The sequence below is a fragment of the Aegilops tauschii genome, chromosome 6, assembly GCF_002575655.3.
Source record: "Aegilops tauschii subsp. strangulata cultivar AL8/78 chromosome 6, Aet v6.0, whole genome shotgun sequence".
NCBI lineage: Eukaryota > Viridiplantae > Streptophyta > Magnoliopsida > Poales > Poaceae > Aegilops > Aegilops tauschii.
In genome coordinates this window covers 42,191,997-42,212,900 of record NC_053040.3, presented here as the reverse complement: position 1 = coordinate 42,212,900, position 20,904 = coordinate 42,191,997, and the positions used below count along the sequence as shown (strand labels likewise).

At 46.3% G+C, this 20,904-nt stretch overlaps 1 protein-coding gene across 1 annotated transcript; it reads right to left on the bottom strand.

Annotated features, from left to right (window-relative positions):
* Window positions 1-13,557: 13,557 nt before the first annotated feature.
* Window positions 13,558-16,754, bottom strand: LOC109782856 (gamma-glutamylcyclotransferase 2-2). The gene is made up of 9 exons (XM_020341487.4): window positions 16,371-16,754; window positions 16,071-16,198; window positions 15,908-15,984; window positions 14,811-14,867; window positions 14,663-14,719; window positions 14,535-14,575; window positions 14,384-14,455; window positions 14,210-14,289; window positions 13,558-13,977 (listed from the first exon to the last, which is right to left on the bottom strand). Exons 2-9 carry the CDS (start codon window positions 16,177-16,179, stop codon window positions 13,814-13,816), a joined length of 657 nt encoding a protein of 218 aa, XP_020197076.1. The 5' UTR covers window positions 16,180-16,198; window positions 16,371-16,754; the 3' UTR covers window positions 13,558-13,813.
* Between the last annotated feature and the right edge of the window lie 4,150 nt (window positions 16,755-20,904).

Below are 20,904 nucleotides of genomic sequence, written 5' to 3'. Positions count from 1 at the left end.
CTTACTTTTTTTCTTTCTACTCCCATTTTTATAAGAACATAAATCTTCACTACAATATTCATCTTGTTCTAACCAAGATAAGCTGAGAGGGGCTTGTTTTCCCAGTCCATTTGTGACCACCAGGTCATCCTCTTTCTCATTTCTTTTATTAATGTCATCCTGTTTACTCAACAGATTTCCTCTAACATCCTCTAACTCATGAAGAATATCAATACAGGTAAAGTGATCATCTGGAATTAGAACCCCCATTTTATTAGCTCTACTTATTAGCTCAGCATCCCCCAAAGCAGCAAAAGAATTTTTTCTAGGGTTTTGATATTTACCTTCCAGTTTTTTCTTCTTGGCCACTTCCATAGCTTTTTGCATCATGTCTCCCTGCCTCTCCTGACCACATCGAAGACTAAACCTCAGGTTAGTCTCAGGGATCAATGGAGGTGTGGGAATTATCTCATTGTCACAATCAGGCGATGGCAGGTGTACCAGATAATCATCTGATACCTTCAGCTTAGGATCCACCTCTCCTGTCACTTCTGAGACCTGCGAAACACCAGTTATGCTGGGAATCGTAGCATAATTTTAAAATTTTCCTACGCTCACCAAGATGCATCTATGGAGTATACTAGCAACGAGGGGAAATGAGTGCATCTACATACCCTTGTAGATCGCGAGCGGAAGCGTTCCAATGAACGTGGATGACGGAGTCGTACTCGCCGTGATCCAAATCACCGATGACCGAGTGCCGAACGGACGGCACCTCCGCGTTCAACACACGTACGGTGCAGCGACGTCTCCTCCTTCTTGATCCAGCAAGGGGGAAGGAGAGGTTGATGGAGATCCAACAGCACGACGGCGTGGTGGTGGATGCAGCGGGATGCCGGCAGGGCTTCGCCGAGCTTATACGAAAGAGAGAGGTGTTGCAGGGGAGGAGGGAGGCGCCCAAGGCTTGGTTGTTGCTGCCCTCCCTCCCCCCCCTTTATATAGGCCCCCTTGGGAGGAGGGGCGCCGGCCAAACCCATCTAGGGAGGGGGGCGGCGGCCAAGGGGGTTGCCTTGCCCCCCAAGGCAAGTGGGAAGCCCCCCACCCTAGGGTTCCCAACCCTAGGCGCATGGGGGAGGCCCATGGGGGGGCGCCCAGCCCACTAGGGGATGGTTCCCTTCCCACTTCAGCCCATGGGGCCCTCCGGGATAGGTGGCCCCACCCGGTGGACCCCCGGGACCCTTCCGGTGGTCCCGGTACAATACCGGTAACCCCCGAAACTTTCCCGGTGGCCGAAACTTGACTTCCTATATATAATTCTTCACCTCCGGACCATTCCGGAACCTCTCGTGATGTCCGGGATCTCATCCGGGACTCCGAACAACTTTCGGGTTTCCGCATACACATATCTCTACAACCCTAGCGTCATCGAACCTTAAGTGTGTAGACCCTACGGGTTCGGGAGACATGCAGACATGACCGAGACGCCTCTCCGGTCAATAACCAACAGCGGGATCTGGATACCCATGTTGGCTCCCACATGTTCCACGATGATCTCATCGGATGAACCACGGTGTCGAGGATTCAATCAATCCCGTATGCAATTCCCTTTGTCAATCGGTATGTTACTTGCCCGAGATTCGATCGTCGGTATCCCAATACCTTGTTCAATCTCGTTACAGGCAAGTCTCTTTACTCGTACCGCAATGCATGATCCCGTGACTAACGCCTTAGTCACATAGAGCTCATTATGATGATGCATTACCGAGTGGGCCCAGAGATACCTCTCCGTCACACGGAGTGACAAATCCCAGTCTCGATCCGTGCCAACCCAACAGACACTTTCGGAGATACCCGTAGTGCACCTTTATAGTCACCCAGTTACGTTGTGACGTTTGGCACACCCAAAGCACTCCTACGGTATCCGGGAGTTGCACGATCTCATGGTCTAAGGAAAAGATACTTGACATTGGAAAAGCTCTAGCAAACGAAACTACACGATCTTTTATGCTATGCTTAGGATTGGGTCTTGTCCATCACATCATTCTCCTAATGATGTGATCCCGTTATCAACGACATCCAATGTCCATAGTCAGGAAACCATGACTATATGTTGATCAACGAGCTAGTCAACTAGAGGCTTACTAGGGACACGTTGTGGTCTATGTATTCACACATGTATTACGATTTCCGGATAACACAATTATAGCATGAACAATAGACAATTACCATGAACAAAGAAATATAATAATAACCATTTATTATTGCCTCTAGGGCATATTTCCAACAGTCTCCCACTTGCACTAGAGTCAATAATCTAGTTACATTGTGATGAATCGAACACCCATTGCGTCCTGGTGTTGATCATGTTTTGCCCTAGGGAGAGGTTTAGTCAACGGATCTGCTACATTCAGGTCCGTATGTACTTTACAAATATCTATGTCTCCATTTTGAACACTTTCACGAATGGAGTTGAAGCGACGCTTGATACGCCTGGTCTTCCTGTGAAACCTGGGCTCCTTCGCAAGGGCAATAGCTCCAGTGTTGTCACAGAAGAGAGTCATCGGGCCCGACGCATTGGGAATCACCCCTAGGTCGGTAATGAACTCCTTCATCCAGACTGCTTCCTGTGCTGCCTCCGAGGCTGCCATGTACTCCGCTTCACATGTAGATCCCGCCACGACGCTTTGCTTGCAACTGCACCAGCTTACTGCTCCTCCATTCAAAATATACACGTATCCGGTCTGTGACTTCGAGTCATCCAGATCTGTGTCGAAGCTAGCGTCGACGTAACCCTTTACGACGAGCTCTTCGTCACCTCCATAAACGAGAAACATATCCTTAGTCCTCTTCAGGTACTTCAGGATATTCTTGACCGCTGTCCAGTGTTCCATGCCGGGATTACTTTGGTACCTTCCTACCAAACTTACGGCAAGGTTTACATCAGGTCTGGTACACAGGATGGCATACATAATAGACCCTATGGCCGAGGCATAGGGGATGACACTCATCTTTTCTATATCTTCTGCCGTGGTCGGGCATTGAGCCGTGCTCAATTGCACACCTTGCAATACAGGCAAGAACCCCTTCTTGGACTGATCCATATTGAACTTCTTCAATATCTTGTCAAGGTATGTACTCTGTGAAAGACCAATGAGGCATCTTGATCTATCTCTATAGATCTTGATGCCTAATATATAAGCAGCTTCTCCAAGGTCCTTCATTGAAAAACACTTATTCAAATAGGCCTTTATACTTTCCAAGAATTCTATATCATTTCCCATCAATAATATGTCATCCACATATAATATGAGAAATGCTACAGAGCTCCCACTCACTTTCTTGTAAACACAGGCTTCTCCATAAGTCTGTGTAAACCCAAACGCTTTGATCATCTCATCAAAGCGAATGTTCCAACTCCGAGATGCTTGCACCAGCCCATAGATTGAGCGCTGGAGCTTGCATACTTTGTTAGCATTCTTAGGATCGGCAAAACCTTCCTGCTGCATCATATACAACTCTTCCTTAAGGAAGCCGTTAAGGAATGCCGTTTTGACGTCCATCTGCCATATCTCATAATCATAGTATGCGGCAATTGCTAACATGATTCGGACGGACTTCAGCTTCGCTACGGGTGAGAAAGTCTCATCGTAGTCAACCCCTTGAACTTGTCGATAACCCTTAGCGACAAGTCGAGCCTTATAGATGGTCACATTACCATCCGCGTCCGTCTTCTTCTTAAAGATCCATTTGTTTTCTATGGCTCGCCGATCATCGGGCAAGTCAGTCAAAGTCCATACTTCGTTTTCATACATGGATCCTATCTCGGATTTCATGGCTTCTAGCCATTTGTCGGAATCTGGGCCCGCCATCGCTTCTTCATAGTTCGAAGGTTCACCGTTGTCTAACAACATGATTTCCAGGACAGGGTTGCCGTACCACTCTGGTGCGGAACGTGTCCTTGTGGACCTACGAATTTCAGTATCTTGATCTGAAGCTTCATGATCATCATCATTAACTTCCTCCCCAGTCGGTGTAGGCACCACAGGAACATTTTCCCGCGCTGTGCTACTTTCCGGTTCGAAAGGGGTGACTATCACCTCATCAAGTTCCACTTTCCTCCCACTCAATTCTTTCGAGAGAAACTCCTTCTCCAGAAAGGACCCGTTCTTGGCAACGAAGATCTTGCCTTCGGATCTGAGGTAGAAGGTATACCCAATAGTTTCCTTAGGGTATCCTATGAAGACGCATTTTCCGACTTGGGTTCGAGCTTTTCAGGTTGAAGTTTCTTGACATAAGCATCGCATCCCCAAACTTTTAGAAACGACAGCTTAGGTTTCTTCCCAAACCATAATTCATACGGTGTCGTCTCAACGGATTTCGACGGAGCCCTATTTAAAGTGAATGCGGCAGTCTCTAAAGCATAGCCCCAAAATGAGAGCGGTAAATCGGTAAGAGACATCATAAATCGCACCATATCCAATAGAGTGCGATTACGACGTTCGGACACACCATTTCTCTGAGGTGTTCCAGGCGGCGTGAGTTGTGAAACTATTCCACATTTCCTTAAGTGTGCACCAAATTCGTGACTTAAATATTCTCCACCACGATCTGATCGTAAGAATTTTATTTTCCTGTCACGTTGATTCTCAACTTCACTCTGAAATTCCTTGAACTTTTCAAAGGTTTCAGACTTGTGTTTCATTAGGTAGACATACCCATATCTACTTAAATCATCAGTGAGAGTGAGAACATAACGTTATCCTCCGCGAGCCTCAACACTCATTGGACCACACACATCGGTATGTATGATTTCCAATAAGTTGGTTGCTCGCTCCATTGTTCCGGAGAACGGAGTCTTGGTCATCTTACCCATGAGGCATGGTTCGCACGTGTCAAATGATTCGTAATCAAGAGACTCCAAAAGTCCATCTGTATGGAGCTTCTTCATGCGCTTGACACCAATGTGACCAAGGCGGCAGTGCCACAAGTATGTGGGACTATCGTTATCAACTTTACATCTTTTGGTATTCACACTATGAACATGTGTAACATCACGTTCGAGATTCATCAAAAATAAACCATTGACCAGCGGGGCATGACCATAAAACATATCTCTCAAATAAATAGAACAACCATTATTCTCGGATTTAAATGAGTAGCCATCTCGAATTAAACGAGATCCAGATACAATGTTCATGCTCAAAGCTAGCACTAAATAACAATTATTAAGGTTTAAAACTAATCCCGTAGGTAGATGCAGAGGTAACATGCCGACGGCGATCACATCGACCTTGGAACCATTCCCGACGCGCATCGTCACCTCGTCCTTCGCCAGTCTCCGTTTATTCCGTAGTTCCTGTTTTGAGTTACAAATATGAGCAACCGCACCGGTATCAAATACCCAGGAGCTACTACGAGTACTGGTAAGGTACACATCAATTACATGTATATCACATATACCTTTGGTGTTGCCGGCCTTCTTGTCCGCTAAGTATTTGGGGCAGTTCCGCTTCCAGTGACCACTTCCCTTGCAATAAAAGCACTCAGTCTCGGGCTTGGTTCCATTCTTCGACTTCTTCCCGGCAACTGGCTTACCGGGCGCGGCAACTCCCTTGCCGTCCTTTTTGAAGTTCTTCTTACCCTTGCCCTTCTTGAACTTAGTGGTTTTATTCACCATCAACACTTGATGTTCTTTTCTGATCTCCACTTCAGCTGATTTCAGCATTGAATATACCTCAGGAATGGTCTTTTCCATCCCCTGCATATTGAAGTTCATCACAAAGCTCTTGTAGCTTGGTGGAAGCGACTGGAGGATTCTGTCAATGACCGCGTCATCCGGGAGATTAACTCCCAGCTGAGTCAAGCGGTTGTGCAACCCAGACATTCTGAGTATGTGCTCACTTACAGAACTGTTCTCCTCCATTTTACAGCTGAAGAACTTGTCGGAGACATCATATCTCTCGACCCGGGCATGAGCTTGCAAAACCAATTTCAGCTCCTCGAACATCTCATATGCTCCATGTTTCTCAAAACGCTTTTGGAGACCCGGTTCTAAACTGTAAAGTATGCCGCACTGAACGAGGGAGTAATCATCAGCACGCTGCTGCCAAGCGTTCATAACGTCTTGGTTCTCAGGGATTGGTGCTTCACCTAGTGGTGCTTCTAAGACATAATCTTTCTTGGCTACTATGACGATGATCCTCAGGTTCCGGACCCAGTCCGTATAGTTGCTGCCATCATCTTTCAGCTTGGTTTTCTCTAGGAACGCGTTGAAATTGAGGACAACGTTGGCCATTTGATCTACAAGACATAGTGTAAAGATTTTAGACTAAGTTCATGATAATTAAGTTCATCTAATCAAATTATTTAATGAACTCCCACTCAGATAGACATCCCTCTAGTCATCTAAGTGTAAAACATGATCCGAGTTTAACTAGGCCGTGTCCGATCATCACGTGAGACGGACTAGTCAAGATCGGTGAACATCTCCATGTTGATCGTATCTTCTATACGATTCATGCTCGACCTTTCGGTCCTCCGTGTTCCGAGGCCATGTCTGTACATGCTAGGCTCGTCAAGTCAACCTAAGTGTATTGCGTGTGTTCCGAGGCCATGTCTGTACATGCTAGGCTCGTCAACACCCGTTGTATTCGAACGTTAGAATCTATCACACCCGATCATCACGTGGTGCTTCGAAACAACGAACCTTCGCAACGGTGCACAGTTAGGGTGAACACTTTCTTGAAATTATTATAAGGGATCATCTTACTTACTACCGTCGTTCTAAGCAAATAAGATGCAAAAACATGATAAACATCACATGCAATCAAATAGTGACATGATATGGCCAATATCATTATGCTCCTTTGATCTCCATCTTCGGGGCACCATGATCATCTTCGTCACCGGCATGACACCATGATCTCCATCATTGTGTCTTCATGAAGTCGTCACGCCAACGATTACTTCTACTTCTATGGCTAACACGTTTAGCAACAAAGTAAAGTAATTTACATGGCGTTATTCAATGACACGCAGGTCATACAAAATAATAAAGACAACTCCTATGGCTCCTGCCGGTTGTCATACTCATCGACATGGAAGTCGTGATTCCTATTACAAGAATATGATCAATCTCATACATCACATATATCATTCATCACATCTTCTGGCCATATCACATCACATAGCACTTGCTGCAAAAACAAGTTAGACGTCCTCTAATTGTTGTTGCAAGTTTTTACGTGGTTTGTAGGTTTCTAGCAAGAACGTTTTCTTACCTACGTATGACCACAACGTGATTTGACAATTTCTATTTACCCTTCATAAGGACCCTTTTCATCGAATCCGTTCCGACTAAAGTAGGAGAGACAGACACCCGCTAGCCACCTTATGCAACTAGTGCATGTCAGTCGGTGGAACCTGTCTCACGTAAGCGTACGTGTAAGGTCGGTCCGGGCCGCTTCATCCTACAATGCCGCCGAAACAAGAAACGACTAGTAGCGGCAAGAAGAATTGGCAACATCAACGCCCACAACTTCTTTGTGTTCTACTCGTGCATAGTAACTACGCATAGGCCTGGCTCATGATGCCACTGTTGAGAATCGTAGCATAATTTTAAAATTTTCCTACGCTCACCAAGATGCATCTATGGAGTATACTAGCAACGAGGGGAAAGGAGTGCATCTACATACCCTTGTAGATCGCGAGCGGAAGCGTTCCAATGAACGTGGATGACGGAGTCGTACTCGCCGTGATCCAAATCACCGATGACCGAGTGCCGAACGGACGGCACCTCCGCGTTCAACACACGTACGGTGCAGCGACATCTCCTCCTTCTTGATCCAGCAAGGGGGAAGGAGAGGTTGATGGAGATCCAGCAGCACGACGGCGTGGTGGTGGATGCAGCGGGATGCCGGCAGGGCTTCGCCAAGCTTATACGACAGAGAGAGGTGTTGCAGGGGAGGAGGGAGGCGCCCAAGGCTGTGTTGTTGCTGCCCTCCCTCCCCCCTTTATATAGGCCCCCTTGGGAGGGGGGGCGCCGGCCAAACCCATCTAGGGTGGGGGGCGGCGGCCAAGGGGGTTGCCTTGCCCCCCAAGGCAAGTGGGAAGCCCCCCACCCTAGGGTTCCCAACCCTAGGCGCATGGGGGAGGCCCATGGGGGGGCGCCCAGCCCACTAGGGGCTGGTTCCCTTCCCACTTCAGCCCATGGGGCCCTCCGGGATAGGTGGCCCCACCCGGTGGACCCCCGGGACCCTTCCGGTGGTCCCGGTACCATATCGGTAACCCCCGAAACTTTCCCGGTGGCCGAAACTTGACTTCCTATATATAATTCTTCACCTCCGGACCATTCCGGAACCTCTCGTGACGTCCGGGATCTCATCCGAGACTCCGAACAACTTTCGGGTTTCCGCATACACATATCTCTACAACCCTAGCGTCACCGAACCTTAAGTGTGTAGACCCTACGGGTTCGGGAGACATGCAGACATGACCGAGACGCCTCTCCGGTCAATAACCAACAGCGGGATCTGCATACCCATGTTGGCTCCCACATGTTCCACGATGATCTCATCGGATGAACCACGGTGTCGAGGATTCAATCAATCCCGTATGCAATTCCCTTTGTCAATCGGTATGTTACTTGCCCGAGATTCGATCGTCGGTATCCCAATACCTTGTTCAATCTCGTTACCGGCAAGTCTCTTTACTCGTACCGCAATGCATGATCCCGTGACTAACGCCTTAGTCACATAGAGCTCATTATGATGATGCATTACCGAGTGGGCCCAGAGATACCTCTCCGTCACACGGAGTGACAAATCCCAGTCTCGATCCGTGCCAACCCAACAGACACTTTCGGAGATACCCGTAGTGCACCTTTATAGTCACCCAGTTACGTTGTGACGTTTGGCACACCCAAAGCACTCCTACGGTATCCGGGAGTTGCACGATCTCATGGTCTAAGGAAAAGATACTTGACATTGGAAAAGCTCTAGCAAACGAAACTACACGATCTTTTATGCTATGCTTAGGATTGGGTCTTGTCCATCACATCATTCTCCTAATGATGTGATCCCGTTATCAACGACATCCAATGTCCATAGTCAGGAAACCATGACTATCTGTTGATCAACGAGCTAGTCAACTAGAGGCTTACTAGGGACACGTTGTGGTCTATGTATTCACACATGTATTACGATTTCCGGATAACACAATTATAGCATGAACAATAGACAATTACCATGAACAAAGAAATATAATAATAACCATTTATTATTGCCTCCAGGGCATATTTCCAACAAGTTACTACCTCCACATATGAGCATTTCTTCTCAATCAAAGGAAGTACATTCACCTGCAGTGTTTGCACATCAGTGCTCTTGTCAGGTGTTTTTCCTCATGATCAGCGATTTTTCCTCCATCTGATTTCTCTTCATAGCCCTCTTGAGCAGAATTCTCATTGGCCAGCTTCTCAATAAATAAAGTTTTATCATCATCACTTTCATAAGAGTCTAACAAGTTATCCTCCTCATTTTCATTCTCTTTTTCAAGAGGGAGCAGGCGACAGGCCTTCCCTCCCCTGAAGGAAGATGTACCATGCTCAGCAGGAGCATGAACACTCTTAGATGGCTCAGTTCCCCCGTCCTGCCTCTTCCTCTTCGGAGTGGACAGCAGGGATTCTTTCTGATCATTTCTAACAGGCACAGAATCATCTTCCTTCACCGGGTTTCTCACCAGAACTTCCTCTACTTCATATAGGAATTTGTAAAAACGGCCCCTCCATGCAACCCTCAGCAGAAACAGGAAGATTATCAATACTGCGTCATCCAATCTTAACCCGAACAGACGAGGGGCGCTTAATAGTAGACATATCGATCTCTAACGTCAACCCAACAAGCCCACCAGCATAAGCCACATTCTTGTCACATCTTTTATTAAGAGCATCTCAACTGTGTCGAACCAAGCAGTTCAAGTTGGCAACAAGAAGCGTAAGGAAATACTATGACAAAAGCAGTAAGAAAGAAAATGGGAGCGGTACTAACAAGCCGTGGCATGCGTGCCCAAAAGTCCTGTAGAAAAAACTGAGAGAAATCGATTAGATGATCTTGAATTTTTCACTGTTGACAGCAACAGGAAAAACGAGTACCTTGGCTGGATTGTGGAGGCAGGCCCCGTCATCGAAGGAGAAAATTGCGATGCCAGAGGGTGCTTCGTATAGCAGCGTGGCCATGTCTCCTGCCGAGGAACCAAGCAAGCTTGAGCAAAACTTGCTCGCAGAGCCTCCGGATTTCTCCCGAGAGGGGGAGAGGGGAGGCGGGGAGGAGGCGAGGGGGAGGGAGAGAGAGAGTGATGTGGGGGTAGGGGAGGGGGGTTGGAGGGCTCACCAACTATGCAGGGTGTGGCCGTCGGCCGAGGCCAAACGCTGGCCCCCGCGCCGTCGCAAGAACTCTTTGGACAAACAGGAAACCCTTTCTAGGAAGGGAAACGTTTAGGGACGGTGCGCCGGCTGAAGCTTCGGCCGGTCGCCCGCTCCCACGCGCTCCTGCTTCTTCTCCCGTCCCACCCGCTGCTACGGCGAGTTGCGACGACGAGCGGCCCCCGCGAGCGAGCGGCGACGACGAGCGGCCCCGGCGAGGCTGTCGTCTACCCCCCTCCCCTCCCCCGCATCGTCCCCTACCCCCGCCGTAGCCAAATCTCGCTGGTGAGGTCGTCCTCCACACCACGGCCGGCGATTTCCCCCCACACACGACCACCTCTCATCCGCAGCTCCGGCTATTCTCCCAGCGTGTCGTTTCCAGCACCAGCAATCCCCCAGCTCCGACAGACGAGCTGCATAGCTTCGACGGCGAGGCACACCCCACGACACAGGGGATGCTGGAACCGGTGTCTGATTTTGCTGCAACCGACAAATCCAGAGCTGGAACCAGCATGTAGTTTTCGTGCATTGCCTGGAGTGTTTTCCATGTCGCCGTGGGCGGCCGCCTCATTTTGTTGCAAACGACGAGGCAAAAGCTTCTTCCCGCAAGAGTTTTTGCTACCACGGCAACCGGCGGAAGCAGCGACCAACAATGCCTTTCCAGCAAATGATTTTTGTCCCGGCAAACCCAGAGCTAGAACCAGCTTTTGTTTTTGCTACAACCTGCAAATCCAGAGCTGGAACCAACAACATTTTTTGTTGGAATCAAAGGAAGCAGGGGCTTCAACATATGTACGTGAGAGCTGCAATCAGTGCTGAAAAATGCTACATCCGGCAGCCATGAAAGCTACAACCAGCTTGAAAAAAGCTTCAACTGGATACGAGGTAGCTGGGGTCGGCATCTCGCAGCGACAAAAAGCTGCAACCGGCTTGGAGGAAAGCTACAACGCGCTTTTAAAAAAGCTTCAAACCGAGAACGGCTAGCTAACAATGGTGAGCGGCGGCGACGGAGCTGCATGGCGGGCGGTGCTGCGACGGGCTATGATGGCGGACTGCGACAATGCTGGAACCCTCACCCGGCGGTGCTGCAACCAGAGGGAGGGAGACACGCCCGGCCCGGCGGAGCTGCATACGGCGAATGCCCCAGGTGAGCTGCGACGGCGAGCGGCCTCGGTGAGCTGCGACGCGGCGTCCAAGGGCGAGCACGAGGAGGCTGACCCGCGGAGATCCGTTTTTTTTCCTGTGTTTACGCGTGCGTGCGGGAGGAAGAAGATGACTTGGTCGGGGCAATCTCATCCACTCACGCGTGCAAATCCAATGCCCAGCAGCGGACTGGCCCAAATGTGGACCGATGCGCCGGCGCAGAGTGCTGCCCTCCTAGGAAAGCCCGCTGTATAAACCACGTCGTATTTGGGCTTGTGTTCTCTTTGCACGCGGCTAGCCGGCTAAAGTAGAACCCCGTCCAGGGCCTGGTCGGAGTCGGACTGAGCCCCCATCTAGCCATGGTAGTACTCCATTTAGTAGGAGTATTTACCAAAATTTTGACAATATTATAACCTTCCATTTTGTTTCAATCCAAAAGACTTACCAAAAGTTCGTATTTCGGATTAAAAAGATCATTATATGCAGAGATCAATCAGCACTAAAAAAGAGATTGCAAAACGGTGTTTGTTCATCAGCAACCAAAAAAAGAAAAAAGATCAATCAGCTTCGATAGTATAAGTTGGTCTCTCCGTCCCATAACTTAAGACTTTTTTGACACTACACTAGTGTCAAAAAACGCACTACGTAATGTCAAAAGACATCTTACATAATGGGAGTACTTCACATGCGTGTGAACAAATAACATAGAGAAGATGAAAAAAAAATTAGGAAAACGTTCGCTTCCGGCCACCGTGTGATCCACGTCGATCTGACGCTTGCACCATGTCGCCATGTGCGCCTGTGGCCCACAAGCCGCCCCACCCTCTATCCCTATCCCCTCGCGAGTATCTCTTTCTTCTCTAAACGATCCTCGCATTCAAAATCTCACCCATCCCTCATAACCTCGCTCAGCTGATTTTTGCTGCGAGGCCGCCGGTCGTCGCCGTGCTACTACGAGGGCGGGCGGGGGCGACGCACCTGGGAGTTGTAAGCCCCGTTTGCCATCATTTCCCCCCATCATGGCGACAGTTGCTTGCACCAAAGCTAGGACCGGCAAGGCCACTGGCGTTTGTAGTGGGTGTCGCGTGTTGCAATGGGCCACTGGCGCTCTGCCGGAGCCGCGGGACACTCCATTGGTGATGCAGCAAGGGTTGAGCGCTGGTGCTGAGGGCCACCATCGCTTCATTGGTGCTGCAAACGGTGGTCGCTTCCAGTGTTGCAAGGGGCGCCGCCGACACTGCACGGAGGGGTTGCGCCACTCTTAGCGCCGCTAGGCGGAGCTGTACAACAATGATGTCGCTAGGCGTAGCTGTACAACAAAGATGTGATGCACAAGTTCCCCAACAGAGAAAATATGCACATTAAACAACCCCTTTCACTTGTAATGAACTTTAAGCATAGCTTCAACTAACAAGTAAACAGCGGAATAATACAAACAACATGCACATACAACACAAGATTTACAATGGACGAACCGGTCTAGACAACTTCGTTATGAGAATGATTACATGCAACACAAGATTTAACATGGAAAAACTTTCTATACTTGAGTACAAAACCATGACAATGGACGAACCGGTCTAGACAACTTCGTTATGAGAATGATTAATACAAAATCTTCCACGAAACCTCTAGAGAGATTTACAATGCACTCTCCACAGTTTGCCAACCAACAACAACCACAAAAGACAAGATTTCAGCAAAGTAGAGTAAACACAACTTGTATCCGCTACTTAATTTTGCAAACCGCTCTTAAACCGAATCAAACATCACTAGATTTAGCAGACAAATATACACACGAGTTCCCGAGACCCCTTTAATATTTCAGCTCAATCGAACACTGTTTTCCTAACCAATTTGTTCATCTCCCAGAACTACTCTACAGCCTTTGCCTATCATATGAATCGAGGGAGCACCGAGAGGCCATTCTCTTGCTCAAAAAGAGTCAATGATATTCATAACGAACTAGGAAACAGAATCATGAAGCACAGCATCACAACTCAGCGGCGCAGAAGTGCTGAAGTCGCCAAATGCATTTATTATTAGGGTATCACAAGGGAAGCAATAACACTTGAAGTCTTAGGCTTTCGCATTAGCACTCTGGAAGCTAGAGCCTTTGCCACAATAGTTGCCAAAGAAAATTAGCGCACACCCTCAATGGTGCCAGAGCTGAAGTAAACCACAGATCTTTCAATGGTAGAATGTCAAGAGTGAGTGTGGTCAGAGGAAAATGCCATCTCTTTCGCTGATCCAGCCGTGCTGCTCTTCTTACTATGTTGAAACCGCAACGGTGCCCTCAGGAAGAGCAGAGATGTGCACAACAGGTGTATGCGATTTTAATGGTATGTCGGAGCCGGTAACCTTCTTCTCCGTCGACCTGTTGAGCACCTTCCTCACCTCATCCGCAAGCACAATGATCGAGTCGTCTTCATGGCCTGAACAAATCGACATAGCACCATTTGTAAGGGATTGATGATATGCCTCCAGTGCAGTTTTGTTCTGCTTGCAAGGAGGACAGACAACCAGAACAAACTACTACTGACAACTAGACTGTCGTGTTTGGAATGTCAACAGAATAGACAGATGAGAAACAAGTGCATCCTACAGGCTTGATCAAATAACATGAGTGCAAATAGATGGATGACAACATGAGAAACAATTCCTTACTTATATTGGACAGTGCCTTCTCCATTGAGAACAGGTAGTCCCTATTATATCCATTAGGGCCACTGGCTGTAGCAATTTGCCTGTTTTGTAAACAAGGCAATTGGAAAGGAAGTCAGAATGCTCTTAATGAAGCAGAGTATTCATAAAAGAGGATCGACAGGTTCAACAGCGCACCTTGCCATATCCTCCAAAGCAGCAGGGCCAAGATAGTATTTGTTGCCAACTGGATCAGGAGTGGATACGAAACTGTACATTGACCAGGTAAGTTTGGCAGTGAGCAAACATGGAATGTGAACAAAAGTAACTAGTCAAGTTCGACCCTTACACTAATACATCCGTCACAGCTGGTTCCAGAGAATTTCCATCCTAAACAGTGAAGTACAGCAAGAGCAAATGAGAGTACTGAAGAAAAGAAGAGAGAAATATGTCAAAATATTCGCCTTGCATTTATACCTTGTAGAAATCCACAGAGATCTTCTGGTCATACTCGCATTCTCTTCTCTCCAAGTACTGTGGAGATACATACATATCCAATTTAATTCTAGCATGATAAATCCAATCTTTCTTTCAAGCGAATAAACAAGAAATAAAATCACTGCACCTGCATTGCTTCTCGCTCTTTTTCTAGACCACCTTTGACACAATAAGCAATTCCCCACTGTAAAAGACATGAGCTGTAAATGTAAATACCATAGGCCATAGGAATGAGGAAACCAAAAGAAAGAGCGATGTCATGACATTCATGAAAGCATATCAATATTGGATAATGAACAAAAGTAAATCTTTATGGCGATGGTGCAGCGGTAACAACATTGTACATGTCGGACTACTCATTTTGGTGAATAGAACTGCTAATACAGCGGATACACTTGAGTACTGGATAATAAATAAAGTACCATCTTTACGCCATGGGTGCAGTTGTAACATCATTATGCACTTTGGCCTACTCATTTGGCGAATAGAACTTCTAATGCAGTGAATATACTTTGGGTATGTCTACAAACACTTGCACATGAATCAGATTTAAACATTCAGCATTAAAGTGGATGGGTGAGGAACCAGCCAATATTAGGGTAAGTTTGAAAGGAGGATAAGATGAAACAAGACTCGGAATATCAAGTTTTCATGCTTGGACAGAAAATGCAGCAAAAGCATTGAAATTGAAGAACAAATGAGCAAGAAGATGGGATACATTTGGATTGAGCCCAAGGTTGCGCTGCCAAAAAATTATGTCAAGGTTTTGCTTGCCCATGATTTGGCCAAGGTTAGCAAGACAAATAGTGGGCAGAGAATGATTGACATGGCGAAAAATTGGCAACCATGCAAACAGAAGACATTCGGTCCCGAGTCCTGACCAAAGAATTCATAAGGTAGATTTTTTGACAACAATCCAAAGAAGACCACGTTATAATTGGAAGTGTGATAGGTATTGCAATATGACCGTATAACAATAGGCATATATTTCTCTGCGATAAACGAAGCCCTGCGATAAACAAAGTTGAGACACTTATTTTGCTTTAAAAAAAAGGTTTGACACTTATTTTGGGACGGAGGGAGTATGAAGCCACACAAGCATGTTTGAAGGTGCAACAAGTCTCAGAAATGTCACCCGTTGCTGGCCATGGCAACACTCCCAGAGAATAGTAATGCAGCATCATGTGCTGTAGATATTGAATTCATGGCTGCAGTCAAACTTACGCATATGGCTTCATCTTCGGATTCAAGGGTGCAGGTCCTGGCCGGATGCTGTGGTGTGCCTCTATGGTCAATGCAAGCTGCGGAGAAAGAAAAGTTGAGATACGAAATCTTCAGACCAAGAAGTACAGTCACAGGTTCAGATTTGCTTCCAAACCAAGCATACCAAGATTAAACGTTCGCTTGTATCCCTTGATGAATCCCAGGATCTTCTCGTCGAAGTCGAATCCGGGGTTCCAGATCAGGGACCCATACCCGAAGACCCACAGCACCATCCTGCTGCTGCTTTTCCCCCTGCAGACACAACAAACTGAGCCGGGAACACGCCAAATCAAAGATACTACTAGCACTAAATGTCCCCATATCCTAATCGCAAGGAGACGAGCTCGAATAGTCGAATAGTCATGTCAACATCGCCCCCAAATCAAAATCCCACCCCCAAAAAGTGGGTGGATTCAGTTGGTACCTGGCCGGAGGAGGGACGCCGGAGAGAATGCCGCGGGTGGGGTCGGCGGCGCGGGGGGAGGAGCAAGATGGGGATTTGACTCTCCTCTTGCCTCGCCCGCGTCTCCTCTCCTCCGCCGGCGGTCTTCTCCCCGGGACGGACGGACGGATGGGGGTTTCGGGTCGGAGAGGGGGTAGAAGACGGTGGCGGTGGTGGGGGAGCACTTATACCGAGAGGATAGTCGTGGGCTCGTTTGGGGATTGGGGTCACGGGCGGTGGGCGGCACGTGAGGCCGTGCGCGCGTGGCACTCGCTCCCGCCGTGGCCGGCGGAGGGTCCGACGGGTTCTTGGTGCGGTGTACGTCACGTCAGCGGGCGGGCACGGGGATATGGGCGCGATGCCGACGCGGCTCCTTGCGGGGTGAAGGGTTTATTGGCGGGGACCGGTGCTGCCGATGGGATGGACCTGGACGGGTTAATGGGCCGAAGGGTGGTGGCAGGGCCAGGTTCAATGAACTGAAATCCGTTTCTTAAGAAAAAAAAGTACTGAAATCCATTTTTGTCACCACAACTGTTTTGGAGTCTCCCCTCCAACCCAACCCAAGTTTTCATCGACCATTTCTCGCAGCAACGCATAGGGTATCCTCTGGTCTCTACAAAATCAACACACAATCCAGACATCCAGTTCCATCGCTTTGACCTTGTTTCATTATAGGGGGTTGATTTTGTTGAAATGCCTACAGATGTTTCAGACTACAAGGATAGACTGTGGGTTTATTGTGATTTTTTAGGCAGTTTATTGTGATTTAATGGTTGGATTTTTGTGCAAATGGGCCAACAACCAATCTTCTGGCCAAATATTGTCCACTGATTGGTGGGAAATGCCTTTGGTTCCTGGATGTATATACATCTCATATGGGAATTTATTATTAGTAAATAAAATAAAAGTCAAAAAAGCTTAGAAGTTTTTTTAGAATATACTTGACTTTCTTTTCCACTAGTATATAATTTTTTGCAAATAAAAACTCAGACTTATGTATTTGCTATTATAACTCACTATTCACAGTATTTTCACCAAAAATTTTGTTTTTTCTAAAAGAAGTCAATCGTGTTTTTTTATGGAATTTTTCTACAAGTACTCCCTCCATTCCTAAATATTTGTCTTTTAGAGATTCAAATGAACTATCACATACGGATGTATATAGACATATTTTAGAGTGTAGATTCACTCATTTTGCTTCGTATGTAATCACTTGTTGAAATCTCTAGAAAGACAAATATTTAGGAATGGAGGGAGTACAATAGAAGGTCATGTTTATTTCAAAAATATTTTCAGAATTTTATGATTATTTATTTAATTACTACTTTTTATATAGAACTAGATGATTCCCCGCGCGTTGCTGCGGGAACTATTGCCAAAAATTAATGTTTTACTTCACAAACCAACTCTCCTGAAACGACCAGCAAAATAAGATGATTCTCTTTTGACAACCATACATTAGAATGATGGTACACTGGAAAGATTAATCCTCCTAACTTGTATCATTCAAAGTCTGAAGAATAGGCGAATAATCAAATTTAAGGATTATATGGTCATAATAACCCAAGGGCCAACTTTGAAAGCTTCAACTGAAACTTCACCACCTAACTTGTATCATACAAATGTCTTGATTGTGAAAAAACTCCATCAGAACTCACATGTGCATTTACTTTGATTCATCTCACAACAGTAGGTAAACAAATGTCATTAGTCCAAATAGAATAGTAAGGGTTTCACCTTCTAAACATATCTACAGTCTTTAGTTGTATCTTAAATGTTTCATCTGAGAGCTCCCTCTTGTGACTAATATTATGGATGGGAACTACGCAGAAAAATGAACATCCATCGTCTTGCATTACCTTAATAAAAAATGGCATAATTGAGGTGGTGCCAAGCTTACAAAGTGTTCATCTACCTTGTTGATCATAATAAGAAATGAAACTGGTCTCATCCTATTAATGAACTCAGAAGGTAGCTCCAGACCACACTGAGTGCGGAGTAAAGTTCACGTCCCAAACATTCCTCGTCAGGAGAATTTATAGTTGAGACTTGAGCAAGAATGAGAAAGAGAGAAAATGATTTAAAATAATTGCATAGTATAGGTAAATATTTTCTGCAAAAGATGTAAATTTCTTTGTTTACATAACCATTTTCCTCTACATGCATCATCATTGACCAAAGCAAACATGTGCACTTTTACAAAGTAATATCATCAGACATCTTCCGCAATGCATGATAGTAAGATATGTGCAAATGTGAACCTACAAAGGAAATGAAAGAAAATGAGTTGCATCAAGAGGATGATAGCATTGTCTTCCTCAGATGATTTAGTAACATGGTTGATAAAATATAATGTTGTACGCATACACACTGTATCAGGGAAAAATAGATCAGTAGATAACATTTTTATAAACCTTGATTGATGAGGGATCTCTGATGTACCTAGATAGTCATTACACCGGTATATTTTCGGCAGTAGTTGACTGCATTTTATTATATGTCGTGAAACCCCTTGTGAGAACAGTGCTCCTTCTCCTGACAAAGTTGACGCTTCAACCGGCTGCTACTACTGGTAGACACAACATGTTGTGGGCATTCATATAGTGAAGAGTCAAATTCCGCATAAATATAGCTATTTGAATATAGATCAAACCTGAGAAATTGGAAATGGATGATCATAAACATAGCTATCTGAATTTATATCAAAGTTGACAGAGAATTGGATTCTCGCAAAAAAAGAGACAGAGAATTGGAGGTGGCAGATCAAGATGAGCGACAGGAATCGCTAAGGCATCATCCATCGACCAGTTTCAAAAAAGATCAACAGTAGTGCAACCTGCAGCTTATAGCTTGCTCCAAGAAAAAGTTAACCAAGTGTGTACTCCAATGTTGTAGCCAATTAATTGTGAATGGAAAAATATTGACCGCTTCCACCAATTAATCCAAACGACTTGAATCTAAATCTGGTACATAAACAAATTCAATGGGTAGAAAGTAAGATGCAAGATTCCATAGATTGGGGATTAATAAACTCATCATCATGCTCAAGGAGTGAGAGGAGATGGTAACAGAGGAAGGTCTGAAAGTGTACCTATAGATGGCCCTTTCCAGTATGTAGTACTAGCAGGAGATGCACGTAGACGAGAATTATTTCAGATTCGCTGAGCAGGTGGCCATGACGGTGCAGTGGCGACGGAGAGGCCTTGAAATTTGCGATGTCTGATACGTGTAATACGAGCAGGAGATACACATCGATGGCGAGGCTTAATACGTCCATTTTGCATCATGCTTTTATATCGATATTTATTGCATTATGGGCTGTTATTACACATTATGTCACAATACTTATGCCTACTCTCTCTTATTTTACAAGGTTTACATAAGGAGGGAGAATGCCGGCAGCTGGAATTCTGGGCTGGAAAATAAGCAAATATTAGAGACCTATTCTGCACAACTCCAAAAGTCCTGAAACTCCACGAAAGTTATTTTAGGAAATAATAAAAAATACTGAGCGGAAGAAATACCAGAGGGGGCCCACACCCTGGCCACGAGGGTGGGGGCGCGCCCGCGCCCTACCCCATGGGCGCGCCTCCCTGCCTCGTGGGCCCCCTGTTGGCCCTCCGGTGCCCATCTTCTGCTGTATGAAGTCTTTCGTCCGAATAAAAATCATAAGCAAACTTTCAGGACGAGACTCCGCCGCCACGAGGCGGAACCTTGGCGGAACCAATCTAGAGCTCCAGCGGAGCTGTTCTGCCGGGGACACTTCCCTCCGGGAGGGAGAAATCATCGCCATCGTCATCACCAACGCTCCTCTCATCGGGAGAGGGCCAATCTCCATCAACATCTTCACCAGCACCATCTCCTCTCAAACCCTAGTTCATCTCTTGTATCCAATTCTTGTCTCTAAGTCTGGGATTGGTACCTGTAGGTTGCTAGTAGTGTTGATTACTCCTTGTAGTTGATACTAGTTGGTTTATTTGGTGGAAGATCATATGTTCAGATCCTATATGCATATTAATACCCCTCTGATTATGAACATGAATATGCTTTGTGAGTAGTTACGTTTGTTCCTGAGGACATGGGAGAAGTCTTGCTATTAGTAGTCATGTGAATTTGGTATTCGTTCGATATTTTGATGAGATGTATGTTGTCTCTCCTCTAGTGGTGTTATGTGAACGTCGACTACATGACACTTCACCATTATTTGGGCCTAGAGGAAGGCATTGGGAAGTAATAAGTAGATGATGGGTTGCTAGAGTGACAGAAGCTTAAACCCTAGTTTATGCGTTGCTTCGTAAGGGGCTGATTTGGATCCATATGTTTCATGCTATGGTTAGATTTACCTTAATACTTCTTTTGTAGTTGCGGATGCTTGCAATAGGAGTTAATCATAAGTGGATGCTTGTCCAAGTAAGGACAGCACCCAAGCACCGGTCCACCCACATATCAAATTATCAAAATACCGAACGCGAATCATATGAACGTGATGAAAACTAGCTTGGCGATAATTCCCATG